This window comes from Schistocerca serialis, chromosome 5 (assembly GCF_023864345.2).
Source record: "Schistocerca serialis cubense isolate TAMUIC-IGC-003099 chromosome 5, iqSchSeri2.2, whole genome shotgun sequence".
Classification (NCBI taxonomy): domain Eukaryota; kingdom Metazoa; phylum Arthropoda; class Insecta; order Orthoptera; family Acrididae; genus Schistocerca; species Schistocerca serialis.
In genome coordinates, this window is record NC_064642.1 from 647137346 (window position 1) to 647154007 (window position 16662).

General features: G+C 43.6%; 1 protein-coding gene across 1 annotated transcript in view; it reads left to right on the forward strand.

Annotated features, from left to right (window-relative positions):
* LOC126481362 (glutamate receptor 1-like) overlaps positions 1-16662 on the forward strand; it is a 1387178-nt gene that overhangs the window by 1206783 nt on the left and 163733 nt on the right. Inside the window, exon 13 of the mRNA XM_050105062.1 lies at positions 4057-4511. Coding sequence (XP_049961019.1) covers positions 4057-4511 — 455 coding nt within the window. The remainder of the gene's footprint in view (positions 1-4056; positions 4512-16662) is intronic.

Here is a 16662-nt window from a genome sequence, read left to right on the forward strand (position 1 = left end):
GATAGTGTCGGAAGTTCCATGCGGCTTTTCGCGGATGATGCTGTAGTATACAGAGAAGTTGCAGCATTAGAAAATTGTAGCGAAATGCAGGAAGATCTGCAGCGGATAGGCACTTGGTGCAGGGAGTGGCAACTGACCCTTAACATAGACAAATGTAATGTATTTCGAATACATAGAAAGAAGGATCCTTTATTGTATGATTATATGATAGCGGAACAAACACTGGTAGCAGTTACTTCTGTAAAATATCTGGGAGTATGCGTGCGGAACGATTTGAAGTGGAATGATCATATAAAATTAATTGTTGGTAAGGAGGGTACCAGGTTGAGATTCATTGGGAGAGTGCTTAGAAAATGTAGTCCATCAACAAAGGAGGTGGCTTACAAAACACTCGTTCGACCTATACTTGAGTATTGCTCATCAGTGTGGGATCCGTACCAGATCGGTCTGACGGAGGAGATAGAGAAGATCCAAAGAAGAGCGGCGCGTTTCGTCACAGGGTTATTTGGTAACCGTGATAGCGTTACGGAAATGTTTAATAAACTCAAGTGGCAGACTCTGCAAGAGAGGCGCTCTGCATCGCGGTGTAGCTTGCTGTCCAGGTTTCGAGAGGGTGCGTTTCTGGATGAGGTATCGAATATATTGCTTCCCCCTACTTATACCTCCCGAGGAGATCACGAATGTAAAATTAGAGAGATTAGAGCGGGCACGGAGGCTTTCAGACAGTCGTTCTTCCCGCGAACCATACGCGACTGGAACAGGAAAGGAAGGTAATGACAGTGACACGTAAAGTGCCCTCCGCCACACACCGTTGGGTGACTTGCGGAGTATCAATGTAGATGTAGATGTAGAGAGGCGACATGATGGGTGAGAATGGTGTCGCATAGTGGATGAGTGCAAGACGGGGCTAAGGGAGACGGTGGAACTTACAAAGAGGGGAGGGTGTACTTCGGTATGTGTAAGGGAGAAGGAAATGAACATTGTTCATTTTTGCGCGACTATTGTATTGAGCGGAAGTCATTATTTAATACAGAAAATAGTCTATTATGTTCACTGCCTGTTTGTTCATTCAGCAAGTAAGTGGACTTTAAAACCTGTTGCCTATGCGTTTTTGGTTTCTACATTATTTTACGATCTGTGCTTCGGGATGATACTTGGCAGAATGTGAGCTCTTTATCGATATCTGATATTTTCTGTTCCCTGTCATAAAGGTGAGTTGTCATTGCGGATTTGTGATGTACGTCCACACATTTAGCGGACATTTGTTGATTGTATTGTATGCCATCCGATCTGCCTGTCCCGCCTACCTAAAAACAGTAACTGTCTCGGTATATGACTGTTAACACTCAGTTGTTTGCCAGCAAAATTGAAGTGTGAGGCAGGGAGTGCTTTGTTTTGTTGTTTGTGTAGTAGTTCATTGCAATGCAGTATCTTATGGGTTGGTTAGAAATTTGATTGGCGTCTCTTCAAGTGAATGAAATACTAAAATGGCAAAAGTTTTTTGTGTCTCTTCCTAGCAAGTATGATGTTCCATTTCTACTTGTCTCTTTTTTATGTTATGGAGTATGTAAACTGTGGATGGCTGATATCCATTCTTTGTGGCTTTTTGTTGGATTTATTTAATTTCATGGTTCTTATCCTCTAGTGTAATTGAAATGATCGCGACCCTAGCATGCATTCGTATGCAGCTAGCTGCTGTGTTACTGGATGGGAGACGCCGTTGTCGACAGTTATGTCTGTTGCTGTATTCATTTTATAAGTTTTGGAACTGTATCTGTCAGTTTTTTTATGGAAACCGCTAGGCATATAAAATTTACATTTTTGTCTGTATCATACTCAACAGTGGAATTGTTACTTGGTAGGAACTAGCTGAAGAGGTTACACAATTGTTTTGTTTCATCTGTGTTTCCTTTAAGTGATCATTATAAATGTCATCTAACAGACAGACTAAACCTCGTAGTTAGACCACCTGCACTTAATAAAATTTACTGTTAAATTGAAAGTAACTTTGTTTCATCGCAAGTCCTATGAGAAACTCAACTTCTTCATTGTTTCTTTTATCTGTCTGGCAGCTCGGGCGGTAACGCCATTCTGGCCCTAGCGGCCGCAGTTGGCACTCATGTGTATGAAGTGTGCTTGCTTGTGCGTATGAATGTTGTGCGTTTGCCATTGCTGATGAAGACTGTGGCCATTAAAATTGTTGCACCACGTAGATGACGTGCTACAGACGCGAAATTTAACCTACAGGAAGAAGATACTGAGATATGCAAATGATTAGCTTTTCAGAGAATTCGCACAAGGTTCGCGCCGGTGGCAACACCTACAACGTGCTGACATGATGAAAGTTTCCAACCGATTTCTCATACACAAACAGCAGTTGACCGGCGTTGCCTGGTGAAACGTTCATGTGATTCCTCGTGTATGGAGGAGAAATGCGTACCATCACGTTTCCGACTTTGATAAAGGTCGGGTTGTAGCCTATCGCGATTGCGGTTTATCTTATCGCGACATTGCTGCTGGCGTTGGTCGAGATCCAATGACGGTTAGCAGAATATGGAATCGGTGGGTTCAGGAGGGTAATACGGAACGCCGTGCTGGATCCATACGGCCTCGTATCACTAGCAGTCGAGATGACAGGCATCTTATCCGTATGGCTCTAACGGATCGTGCAGCCACGTCTCGATCCCCGAGTCAACAGATGGGGACGTTTGCAAGACAACAGCCATCTGCACGAACAGTTCGACGACGTTTGCAGCAGCATGGACTATCAGCTCGGAGACCATGGCTGGGGTTACCCTTGACACTGCATCACAGACAGGAGCGCCTGCGATGGTGTACTCAACGACGAACCTGGGTGCACGAATGGCAAAACGTCATTTTTTCTGATGAATCCAGGTTCTGTTTACAGCATCATGATGGTCGCATTCGTGTTTGGCGACATCGCGGTGAACGCACATTGGAAGCGTGTATTCGTCATCGCCATACTGGCGTATCACCCGGCGTGATGGTATCGGGTGCCATTGGTTACACGTCTCGGTCACCTCATGCTCGCTTTGACGGCACTTTGAACAGTGGACGTTACATTTCAGATGTGTTACGACCCGTGGCTCTACCCTTCATTCGATCCCTGCGAAACCCTACATTTCAGCAGGAGAATGCACGACCGCATGTTGCAGGTCCTGTACGGGCCTTTCTGGATACAGAAAATGTTCGACTGCTGCCCCGGCCAGCACATTCTCCAGATCTCTCACCAACTGAAAACTTCTGGTCAATGGTGCCCGAGCAACTGGCTCGTCACAATACGCCAGTCACTACTCCTGATGAACTGTGGTACCGTGTTGAAGCTGCATGGGCCGCTGTACCTATACACGCCATCCAAGCTCTGTTTGACTCAATGCCCAGGCGTATGACGGTCGTTATTACGGCCAGAGGTGGTTGTTCTGGGTATTGATTTCTCAGTATCTATGCACCCAAATTGAAAATGTAATCACATGTCAGTTCTGGTATAGTATATTTGTCCAGTGAATACCCGTTTATCATCTGCATTTCTTGTTGGTGTAGCAATTTTAATAGCCAGTAGTGTAATTTTCCTAGTGTTAGTATTGGTTTTGACAAATAAATCTTTTGCGTCTGTGTTTTGTGTACATTCACAGACAGTCTTTATAACTTAGAGTTTACAATCACAACAACCTGTTGACGGTACGTCTGTTAATAAAGCAGATTTCTTACACTTAGCCGACCGTGGTGGTCGAGCGGTTCTAGGCGCTTCAGTCCGGAACCGCGCGACTGTTACGGTCGCAGGTTCGAATACTGCCTGGGGCATGGATGTGTGTGGTGTCCTTAGGTTAGTTAGGTTTAAGTAGTTCTAAGTTATAGGGGACTGATGACCTCAGATGTTAAGTCCCATAGTGCTCAGAGACATTTGAATCATCTTACAGTTACAAGGACTTCTCTTAGGTATCAGTTTAGATGTGATTGTATTTGGTCATCTGTACGTGTTGCTGGACAGCGCTGTCAGTCTGTCACAGAGGGTGATTGCTCGTGGTGTGCCACCAGGAGGCGGACATCGCGATCGCGTCGATGACGATCACGTCGGAGCGGGAGCGCGTGATCGACTTCAGCAAGCCGTTCATGTCGCTGGGCATCAGCATCATGATCAAGAAGCCGGTGAAGCAGAAGCCGGGCGTGTTCAGCTTCCTGAACCCGCTCAGCAAGGAGATCTGGGTGTGCGTCATCTTCTCGTACGTGGGCGTCAGCATCGTGCTCTTCATCGTGTCGCGCTTCTCGCCCTACGAGTGGCGCCTGCTGCCGCCCGGGGGCAGCGCCGCCGCCGCCGCCACCGCCACCGCCGTCGGCGTCGGCGTCTTCGACGACGCCGTCTCCGCGGGGGTGGGCGTCGGCGTGACGGGCGTCGGCCGCTGCGGCGTCCTCGCCAACGACTTCAGCATCCTCAACAGCCTGTGGTTCGCGCTCGGGGCCTTCATGCAGCAGGGCTGCGACATCTCCCCCAGGTCAACACACACACACACACACACACACACACACACACACACACACACACGCACACAAACACACGATACAGAGTACTGCCACATTTCTTACAAGGGAACCTCCCCATCGCACCCCCCTCAGATGTAGTTATAAGTTGACACAGTGGATAGGCCTTGAAAAACTGAACACAAATCAATCGAGAAAACAGGAAGAAGTTGTGTGGAACTATGAAAAAAGAAAAGCAAAAATGCTAACTGAGTAGTCCATGCGCATGATAGGCAACATCTAGTGGAATGTGGGCTGCGGCGCGCTGTGGTCCCGTGGTTAGCGTGAGCAGCTACGGAACATAGAGGTCCTTAGTTCAAATCCTCCCTCGAGTGAAAACTTAAATTTTTTTATTTTTACTTTATGTGACTGTTCTTATGTTTTCATCACTTTTTTGGGAGTGATTATCACATCCACAAGAAAACCTAAATCGGGCAAGATAGAAGAGTCTTTTTACCCATTCGCCAAGTGTACAAGTTTTTTTTGTGTTCTCATTTTGTTCGATTTTGTTTGTTGCATTTGTTCGGTGCGGATGTTCCTTGACACCCGTTCTAGTTCAGTGCTGAGCCGTTAACTCAGTTTTTTTTTTATTACAGAGGGCAGCTAACCCTCTGACCGTACACGCTGAGCTACCGTGCCAGCAAAGTTAGATGGGTCGACAACATATTCCTGTCATGTGACGCACATGCCGTCACCAGTGTCGTATAGAATATATCAGACGTGTTTTCCTGTGGAGGAATCGGTTGACCTATGAGCTTGCGATCAAATGTTTTCGGTTTCCATTGGAGAGGCACGTCCTTTCGTCTACTAATTGCACGGTTTTGCGGTGCGGTCGCAAAACACAGACACTAAACTTATTACAGTAAACAGAGACGTCAATGAACGAACGGACATATCATAACTTTGCGAAAATAAAGAAAGTAAACTTTTCACTCTAGGGAAGACTTGAACCCAGGACCCACGCTAACCACTGGACCACGGTAGTCCTCAGCTCATATTGTCCTTGATTTTGCCTATCTTGCCCATGGACTACTCAGTTTGTATATTTTGCTTATTTTTTTCATAGTTCCACACAACTTCTTCCTGTTTTCTCGATTGATCTGTGTTCAGTATGTCAAGGCCTAACCACTGTGCCAACTTATAACTCAATCTGAGGGGGGTGCGATGGGGAGGTTCCCTTGTTAGTCGTAGCCGGGCGCTGTGTTGCCGGTGTTGAATTTGCAATATTGATAACCAAATACCTTAGATACTGTTAATGATATGGATTTGCATTTAATACTTTACATTAGCTACAATGTCATTATTATCTCATCTACAATAACAGGTATCCATATTAACAAACAATGTTTAATGTTGTTTCATTAAACCACAACATTTTGTTATTTGACTATTAAAAATAATCCGAGTTAAAATTATATTCAGGACCATAGATGCATGGCTGTACTACTTTTGGGAAGGAACCTGTGGATATTTCATAGCAGTAGGTTAGGTAGCTTCTGACAACACAGAACATCTGTAGTGAAACAAATGAAAAACTGGAAAACGCATTTACAATTTTCACACGAAATTTATTTTCTGAGTTATTTCATATGCTATTTAAAGATATGGATCTGCAGTTAATACTTTACATTATCTACAGTGTCATTGTTATCTCGTTTACAATAATAGGTATTCATATTAACAAAGAATGTTTAATGTTGTTTCATTAAACCACAACATTTTGTTATTTAAGTATTAAAAAATAACCAGAGTTAAAATTCTATCCAGGACAGTAGATGCATGGCTGTGCTACTTTTGGGGAGGAACTTGTGGACATTTCATAGCAGTAGGTTAGATAGCTTCTGACAACACAGAGCATCTGTAGTGAAACAAATGAAAAACTGGAAAAGCCATTTAAAATTTTCACGCGAAATGTATTTTCTGAACTGTTTCATATGCTATTTACAGATATGGATTTGCAGTTAATACTTTGCATTAACTGAAATGTCATTGTCTTCTGATCTACAATAGTCAGGACCATAGGTGCATGGCTGTGCTACTTTTGGGAGGAACCTATGGACATTTCATAGTAGTAGGTTACGTATCTTCTGACAACACAGAGCATCTGTAGTGAAACAAATGAAGAACTAGAAAAGGCATTTAAAATTTCCACACGAAATTTACTTTCTTAACTGTTTCATATACTATTTAAAGATATCGATTTGCAGTTAATACTTTACATTGTCTGTAATGTCTTTATTTTCTGATCTACAATAATCAGGACCATAAGTGCATGGCTGTGCTACTTTTAGGGAGGAACCTGTGGACATTTCATAGTAGCAGGTTAGGTAGCTTCTGACAACACAGAACATTGTAGTGAAACAAATGAAAAACTGGAAAAGGTATTTAAAATTTTCACACCAAATTTATTTTCTTAACTGTTTCATATGCTATTTAAAAACACCATTATCCATAGTTTGTGTCATTCTTATCACCACTGTTTTCAAAGAACCACTTTCTTCCCCTTCTACTTCACTCCAAAATTTTTTTCCGCAATCCTTAGCTTTTATTTCTCTTGCCGCATTTACATCGCCAAGTCTTTTCACTGTATGCTTCCCCAAGTCTAATACTTTCTCGTTCACTAGTCTCACTATTAAATGTAATCACACAACATAGGCATTTAATTGTAGTGTCTTAGCCCAACTAAAGAAATGTGGAGCTGGCATACAATCTAGTTCCTTGCTGATACATCTTCAGATAGCGTTACTACACCACTACCCAAAGAAACCACACTCTTTAACTTAGAACGGAACATAAAATTCCCAACTGTATTGTTGGCCTTCATATAATTTTCTTCAGTGAACTTCTTTCTTTTTTGAAGCACTGGGAAGGGGGGGGGGGGGCGCTTTCACTGCACTTGTTTCTAATAGTTACTACTCGTAGTTTCTTCACGTCAATACGATAAAAGTCCCACATTATCTGCTTGCTGAGATAACCAAAACCAGTAACCAAGTTGATTCCATCGGATCCGTTGTGTACAGCGACTGTCGTAAATTTCAAAAGAGCAAAAGGGGCGGGGGTTCAGCAATCAGTCGCAAATCCAATCTGTATTTTTATTGCAGATCTAGGTTTCGGCTATTGAATACCTGTCTTCAGTGCATTTGAATCGAGTCAGTAGCTAAAATCCAGATCTACACTAAAAATAAGTGTCAATTTGCTAAAATGGTTGCTGAAACTCCTTCTCCATTTTTTCAAAAATACAAAGTCGGAACTTCTTTACAGAGCATAGCGCAGTAACATAGCGCAAGCTATTCGCTAAAATAAAATAAAAAAACTTCTTGGGTAACAGTTTTGAAAACATGGTCGAAGACGTTTATCAGTGTCATCCATAAGAAGGCATTTGATCAATGCAGATGTGTAACAAAAGGATGATAAAACAACAAAAGTTGTCTACTCCCAATGAACTATATATATTAAGATTATGAAGAGAACATTAGATTTTAAGGTTCCCGTTACCCTGTCGTTTATCGTAGACGCCTTCATACAGCAGGGCTGTCTGATTATGACCTGCCGTACTATAAAATAAAGGATCCTCTCCAAAGGACCGTAAGGCGCACTTTCTCTGGTGTTTCGGCAGATATTTACAATTCCGTTCTTTCGGTGCATAGCTGGAGTCAGACCAAATAACGTCTGAATAAAAGACATATATATATATATATATACACTCCTGGAAATTGAAATAAGAACACCGTGAATTCATTGCCCCAGGAAGGGGAAACTTTATTGACACATTCCTGGGGTCAGATACATCACATGATCACACTGACAGAACCACAGGCACATAGACACAGGCAACAGAGCATGCACAATGTCGGCACTAGTACAGTATATATCCACCTTTCGCAGCAATGCAGGCGGCTATTCTCCCATGGAGACGATCGTAGAGATGCTGGATGTAGTCCTGTGGAACGGCTTGCCATTCCATTTCCACCTGGCGCCTCAGTTGGACCAGCGTTCGTGCTGGACGTGCAGACCGCGTGAGACGACGCTTCATCCAGTCCCAAACATGCTCAATGGGGGACAGATCCGGAGATCTTGCTGGCCAGGGTAGTTGACTTACACCTTCTAGAGCACGTTGGGTGGCACGGGATACATGCGGACGTGCATTGTCCTGTTGGAACAGCAAGTTCCCTTGCCGGTCTAGGAATGGTAGAACGATGGGTTCGATGACGGTTTGGATGTACCGTGCACTATTCAGTGTCCCCTCGACGATCACCAGTGGTGTATGGCCAGTGTAGGAGATCGCTCCCCACACCATGATGCCGGGTGTTGGCCCTGTGTGCCTCGGTCGTATGCAGTCCTGATTGTGGCGCTCACCTGCACGGCGCCAAACACGCATACGACTATCATTGCCACCAAGGCAGAAGCGACTCTCATCGCTGAAGACGACACGTCTCCATTCGTCCCTCCATTCACGCCTGTCGCGACACCACTGGAGGCGGGCTGCACGATGTTGGGGCGTGAGCGGAAGACAGCCTAACGGTGTGCGGGACCGTAGCCCAGCATCATGGAGACGGTTGCGAATGGTCCTCGCCGATACCCCAGGAGCAACAGTGTCCCTAATTTGCTGGGAAGTGGCGGTGCGGTCCCCTACGGCACTGCGTAGGATCCTACGGTCTTGGCGTGCATCCGTGCGTCGCTGCGGTCCGGTCACAGGTCGACGGGCACGTGCACCTTCCGCCAACCACTGGCGACAACATCGATGTACTGTGGAGACCTCACGCCCCACGTGTTGAGCAATTCGGCGGTACGTCCACCCGGCCTCCCGCATGCCCACTATACGCCCTCGCTCAAAGTCCGTCAACTGCACATACGGTTCACGTCCACGCTGTCGCAGCATGCTACCGGTGTTAAAGACTGCGATGGAGCTCCGTATGCCACGGCAAACTGGCTGACACTGACGGCGGCGGTGCACAAATGCTGCGCAGCTAGCGCCATTCGACGGCCAACACCGCGGTTCCTGGTGTGTCCGCTGTGCCGTGCGTGTGATCATTGCTTGTACAGCCCTCTCGCAGTGTCCGGAGCAAGTATGGTGGGTCTGACACACCGGTGTCAATGTGTTCTTTTTTCCATTTCCAGGAGTGTATATATATATATATATATATATATATATATATATATATATATATATATGGCGAGGATGCCCAATGTTCTCTTCAGCGCGGATGTACATAAGGCTCGAACCCTTCGGGAATCGGCAAAATGCCGCGAGTAACGAGAATGCGCAAGGGCACTACATCAGTAGTGTGTGGATAAGTTAAGATTTAGGTCTTACGAGAGCCTGCTATCATAGTTCATGCAGTTGGGACGAGGTCTGTGTTCGGATGACTTAGTGGTCAGAACATCTGCCTAGTAAGACTGGGTTTCGAATCCCGTTCCGGCACAAATTTTCGGCTTTCCCTATTATTTTAAATGAATGCCCACTCGCAGCCAAGGTCTGTAATTCCTTTGTGTCTGAAGATCTGCACACGTATAAGACCTTGTGGAATAACAGAGCTTAAGAACATTTAATCTTACTAAAAATAACTAATAATAATAATAACAGCAGTGACAATTGCAAAACGTATTTATGGTGTACACAAAGGGAGATATTATGACATATAGAATTGTCAGGAAGCAAAATACAGATCCTATCGACCTAAGGATATCCGAAAAAAATCTAGTGGAAAGATTATTTTGTGACTTGTGGGAATGCGTAAAAGCAGGAACGTTACTGTTGTTTTTGGACATCTCTCATTAGGTATATTTTTTGCCTAGAAATGTTTCTGGGTTCTCTTATATATTAGTCCAACGTCTTCCTACTGTTGCTGTGACGGACAAAAAGGAAAAGAAAGTTTACGGGTTAACGTCCCATCGACATCGAACTCATATGGCTCACAATTTCCAATTTTTCTAAAGACAGGGAAACAAATCGGCTGTGTCTTTCTTTAGGCAGAATCCTGGCATTTGCCTGGAGCGATTCTGGGAAATCACTGAAAGTCTAATTCGAAATGTCCGGACGCCCATTTGAACCGTCGTGCTCCCGAATGCGAGTCCGGTGTGCTAATATACACAGATATTAGTTTGTTTCTTTGGGAACGAGTATTTGTGCTGTGTTGTTCACACCAGCAGTCCGAAGTTGTGTCCGCATATTCCTTGAGTAGTGGCTGGACATGCCCCTGTTTCCAGGCGACTACCAAGCGTTCCCAGTCAAGGACAGGTTGATGATTCGTGTTTATTGTGGCCAGTAGTAGATCAGTATCAGTTTGATTATTTGCACAGCAATGTCACAGTGTCCATTAGGCGCTGATCTGAGCCGCTTAACAGATTTTATGACGGAGTTACCAAGAATGCCAACGGCCTGGCCACAGTGGTAACACCGGTTCACGTCAGATCACCGAAGTTAAGAACTTGGAAGGGTGACCATCTGGTCTGTCGAGTTCTGTTGGCAAGGGGGATGCACTCAGCTCTTATGATGCAAACTGAGGAGCTAGTTGATCGAGAAGTAGCGGCTCCGGTCACGTAAAGTGACATACGGCCGGGAGAGCGGTGTGCTGACCACATACCCCTCCACATCCGCATCCTGTGACGCCTTTGGGCGGAGGATGACACGGCCTCCGGTCGGTACCGTTTGCCCTTCATGGTCTGTTCGGACGGAGTTTGTTTGTTGCCAAGAACGTGCATGAAGAAAGAACTGTATGAATTATAATACGTTGGGTTCACGAATTAATGAAAACGCCTTCCTTTTGTTTATGACACGATGTGTAACTGCTGCCTCACTAGCATTCTCTACGCTGTTTCGTACGAAGGGCCTTTTGTACGGTTACGTTTTTCAGTGGTTACTGATGAAATTCTATTGAGCGAACAAGTATTTGCCTAGAACGTTACCCTGCTCCCTGTGCCTTGAATGGCTGGATTTCTTCTAAGTTTCTGTCTACGGTGCTAAATTTCTTCCAGGTAGAGTCTCGGTCGGGCACACAGTTTTAATCTGCCAGGAAGTTTCATATCAGCGCACACTCCGCTGCAGAGTGAAAATCTCATTCTGGAAACATCCCCTAGGCTGTGGCTAAGCCATGTCTCCACTATATCCTTTCTTTCAGGAGTGCTAGTTCTGCAAGGTTCGCAGGAGAGCTTCTGTAAAGTTTGGAAGGTAGGAGACGAGGTACTGGCAGAAGTAAAGCTGTGGGTACCGGGCGTGAGTCGTGCTTCGGTAGCTCAGATGGTAGAGCACTTGCCCGCGAAAGGCAAAGGTCACCAGTTCGAGTCTCGGTCGGGCACACAGTTTTAATCTGCCAGGAAGTTTCTTCCAGGTAGATTGATGCCTGTTGCTTAACTTTTCTGCGTACGTTTGCTGTGTGTTGATTCACCATCCATAAAATGCATGCCCAAACAGTGCGGTTACGAACAGCCCTCCATTTTCGATAACCAGTCATCAACTATGGCGCAATCAATAGTGGACACTTTGCAGATACGAGGGACAATTGATCGTTATGCAGCAGGCAGTTTACAAGCATGCATTAGTCTTTCAAGACCCGTACGGCCTCGAATGCTCATGTCACATCATCGGTTCCTTGCTTCGAAAGACTCATATTAGGTTCTACAGCCATCTGCATAATTTGGTCTTTAATTGATTAGCAGACCCAACAGAGATCTGACGGGAAATTTACTAGTTAAAGTAATGCGTTTATCCTTCTGATATTCCTATGATTTTACAGCGTGCTGAATGACGCACTAGCTGGTATTTGTTCTATCGCAAATGGTAGATCGCTTCGATAGCACAGAAAGTACTTGCGATTTGTGTATTGTCTTCAAAGTATCTGAATGAAATGAAATGCAATCAGTGACAAAAAAATTAGGTTTTTGTGAGACATACCAAAATTCATTTACAATGTGTCATTCGTAGGCCAATTCCATTTGTATTAAACAATAGGTGGTCTGCAGATTCCGTGCAAAAAGTAGCGTAACTACTGTTTCTGCTGCTCTGTAGCTAACTTTCGTTACATCAGTCTGAGACTTCCTGTTTCGTGGTGCTTTTTGACAACAGCGATTGTATCGAAACTGTCAGAACAGCTTCACTTCGTAACTATAACATCTGCAGTTCTACTGCTCTTTATGCTTATTGTTGACGTATTCCGTTAAAGCCATATCAATCAGTTCTCCATTACATTACTTAACATCATTTTAGAACTAAGCTTGTTTACGAATATATAAAAATTTCGAATGAAAATATTTACAGTAAATGATACTGTGAATTAACCTTGTAACAAATTTGGTCTACGTGGGCACTGGTTGTGCTTCACGTTATTCAATAGAGAACTAATCAAGCACTTCCACATTTGGCGAAGCTTGCTACTGCTGACTGCGCCACAAACCTAATGGTAGATGGGTGTTCATTTATCCTCTGTAACAACAGCAAATCTCAGTTCTACAGTATCTCTTTATGTTTATGTAATAGTCATATCAGGGAGTATCTGATCACGAAGATTCGTGTTCCGAAAGCAAAAATAGTTCTTTTTCACATAACCAAATACATAAAAAGAAAGTATTGAATGTCTCACTGCTTTCACACTTAACACATCCGAAGCTCAACCTCCTCCTATCTAGCACATTGCTGTGGTACTACTACTACTGTGATGGTAATGCAGTTCTGTCCTTCCCTGCTTACTGGTCGTCACGCGCATGGTTCATTTTGGACAAATTATTAGTTTGTTATAACAAAGTCAGTTGACATAGATTATACTCTTAATGTTGATTAGCTCATGCCTTCCACGAGTTCGCTATGCAGTCACCTAAAGGACCATTGCTAAGGATTTATGGCAAAGCAAATGGAGAATAGAAATGACTTCTTCACCTAAGATTAGTACTGTGCCCACAGTATTCAGGAGGCAACAACGAACTGCTTCAAGAAAATATCAAGGAATAATATTTCTTTTATGTCACCGAAGACAGAATTACGTGCAGCGATTTCACTAAAAAAGCGGGAATATCCACCTACTAATTTGTAAGAACCATCTAGGACATCGATAATAGGAGCAATAGCATTTAAACCTCAAGCGGTGGTAAACAAAGATTTATACTTCGCCTCCTGCCCCACTTCCTCTATTGTTTCCAGTTTCTAAAAAGATGCTCCTACAGGGAAATGTGTCTTTGGTTTTCCAATAGCACCAAAATTACTCATAAATCATATCCGTCAAATGCAGTTACTATGAACTTCCAACAATTATTACTCCACCCTTTTGTCAGTACAACACGATTTATACAACATAAGGGAGTGGATGTGGTGTCACATACGCGTATCTCTGCAGAAGTCAATGCCTCTACACTGAATGAACATGCGTACGTGCAATGAGTTTTGTAGAACCCACTAGTTAAGTAAAAATTCATCTTGATCGTAACACTCACTGGTACTCATGAAATGTCTCTCCTACGAGTTACAGAATATTCGCAGTTATTCTGTAGGAGAAAGGCAGTCTGGATTGCATGGAACCCCATTTTGTTCGTCGCACAGGAACGAACATGTCCTGAAGTAGATAACAGTGTAAAAGAAGAGTTATTGCACTTCAATATATATTTCCATTGGCCGATTGGGCAAATGATCCTGAATGAATTCATGTCAGTTACGTACGGCACGGTTGACAGCAGATGTTTCATGTGTTTATGCAGTTTCAGTTAGTTTCTTTGCATTGATACCGTATTTCCTCGACACAGTCAAAGTAGTACTCGTATCATAGCTCTCCTGTTCCTATCAGCATGAACAAATTTTCTTGTGTTATAGTGTTTATCAGGCAGTGTTTCCGCAGGATGGTAGTGGACCGCGATGCCACACAACATATACCGGCTGGTTATAACAAAACTGTCGGTATTCCGAGTGCTCCAGTGTGGGCCGTATAAATCATAGTACACTGAAATATCATAGGTACGTCCATTAACCGCTGCGCTCTTAGAGTATGCTGAAACAATTAATAGTTCCACTGATTGCCACCAGGTGAAAATATGGCGCTGGAAGCAGCCAGCATGTAAAATTTTGCCTGTTTTGACGTCAGTACGCTGTTTGTCACTCGGCGACGCATGTTGATTTCTTTGATGAATTTACTTCTAGTGTAAAGGGTTAATAAGGTTGACGTTCTCAGTACGAAACGCAACGGCTGTTGAGAAGAAATAACGCGCACTGCTGGGAAAGTTATTTTATCAGAACGGAAGCAATAGAGCACTGCTTGCGGGAACATTGCCGAAAGCAACAGCTGCGAAGAGGCCGCATGTCAGTAAATGAGCTAAAGAATGTGATCAATAAAAATCAAGAAACAGATTAATTACGTTGTGTAGCATGGAGAGGGAGGTGGTCCATTTCCAAGGCAGTTATTGATGAAGTTGCTTTAGCTATACCCGATCGTGCTGCATATGCCTCAGATTCTGCATCCAGTGCTCGAGCTGTGTTACGGGAATGTCTCGATCCTGGTCAACAGTTCAAAAGGGTTTTCGGTGCATTTCACCTTTTTTTCTTTTTTCTTTTTTCTTTGTACGCATGAAAATTTATGATCTGTGGCAGTGGAATATTGTTTGGATGGAATTAACGAATTTCACTCCGCATGGTACCGTGAATACACAGAACAGTCCCACATGGGGTTCTACTCCGCCACATGTTGTGCAGGAACAACCACTGCACTCGGTTTATGTGATTGTGTGGTGCGCTTTCACACGCTCCTTCGTTCTCGGTCTGTTTTCCTTCGAGGAGGTGACACCTCGCGAGCCTGTTAGGCATACGGTGACATCAGCACACTATGAGGACCTGTTTTAGCAACAAGTGAATACACCTTTGAAAGAAAGCAGCTGTGTCCACACCATTCTTTCCATGCAGGATGAAAGACACACATGTTGCTTTCCAGGTGAAATATTTGCTCCGAGAAACCTTCGGTAATGACCGTATCATCTCTAGGCAATTTTAAGGTGTGTGGCTTTCCAGATTCGCCGACCTAAACTCATATGACTTGGCGCTTTCGCAGATATCTGAAAGATCGTACCTAAAAGGGATGTACCCAGACCTTTCTTGATCTGAAGGATAGCGTACGATGACATGTCGCTCTCATTACACCGGATATGTTGCGAGCAACTGGCGACCATGCTGCGTTATGGATGCATCACGTTTCTGAATCGGGAGACAATACTGAACTCATGTTATAACTGCTGACCGGATCCCTCTGTCATAACTACCTGTTTGATAGTTCCTGCCCTTTTCCTGCAACCACACTACATTGTGACTGCTTATAGCGTCTTATTTTCACCTGGAGGCAGAAAGTGATCCATGACTAGAAGACGTCTCTTCCTGTCAACATTAATGATTGGAACGATTTTGTCTATCTCATCAGACTCCTGATTTTGAATTAGAACAGAACTAGAGGTCATTAAAATAAAAAAATGATATTCAAGCAAATAGCGAAGACTACAAGTATAAACACCAGCATAATAAGAACCATGTTGAGAATAATATTTCTTTTTTTATTTATGAATTTGGCCAGCTGTGGACCGCATATAACTTAAGACTCATGGTGTTTCTTTTTCTTCCGTTCTTCCCAGTACTTCTTCATTTTCTCGCCAACTGCTCGTCTCTGCTCATCTATCCACACTCTTTTGGGTCAAGGTTTTGGCTCATCTTCTTCACAGTTTGCGTTTTCTATAAGTAGCCTGAAGTGATTCATGTCAAGTATTATTTCTTCTGCAGCACCTATTTTGTTGGCGTCTTTCTTTACTGCTTCTATCCATACATTTTTCAGCTTACTAACGTATTTAAAATTTTCTTTGTAATCCGTGTTTCTTTCATTCTTTTTAAATGTCTATAAAATTTTAGCCGTCCTCATTGTATCTGTGATCTTTTCTGTATTTTTGTATAGGTCTTCATTTCTCCTTTTAATCCACCAATTTCCTTGTTTTTCTTGGGGCCTAGAATTTTTCTTAGTATTTTTCTCTCTCTTTTTCTAGTTCTCTTAATTCATCTTTCTTATTCAGTGATAGGCACTCTGATCCATACGTTGCTTGTGTCCTAGTAACTGAATTATAATGTTTAATCTTCGCTTGTATGGATATTGATTTCTTATTGCAGTAGTTTTGTGTTAA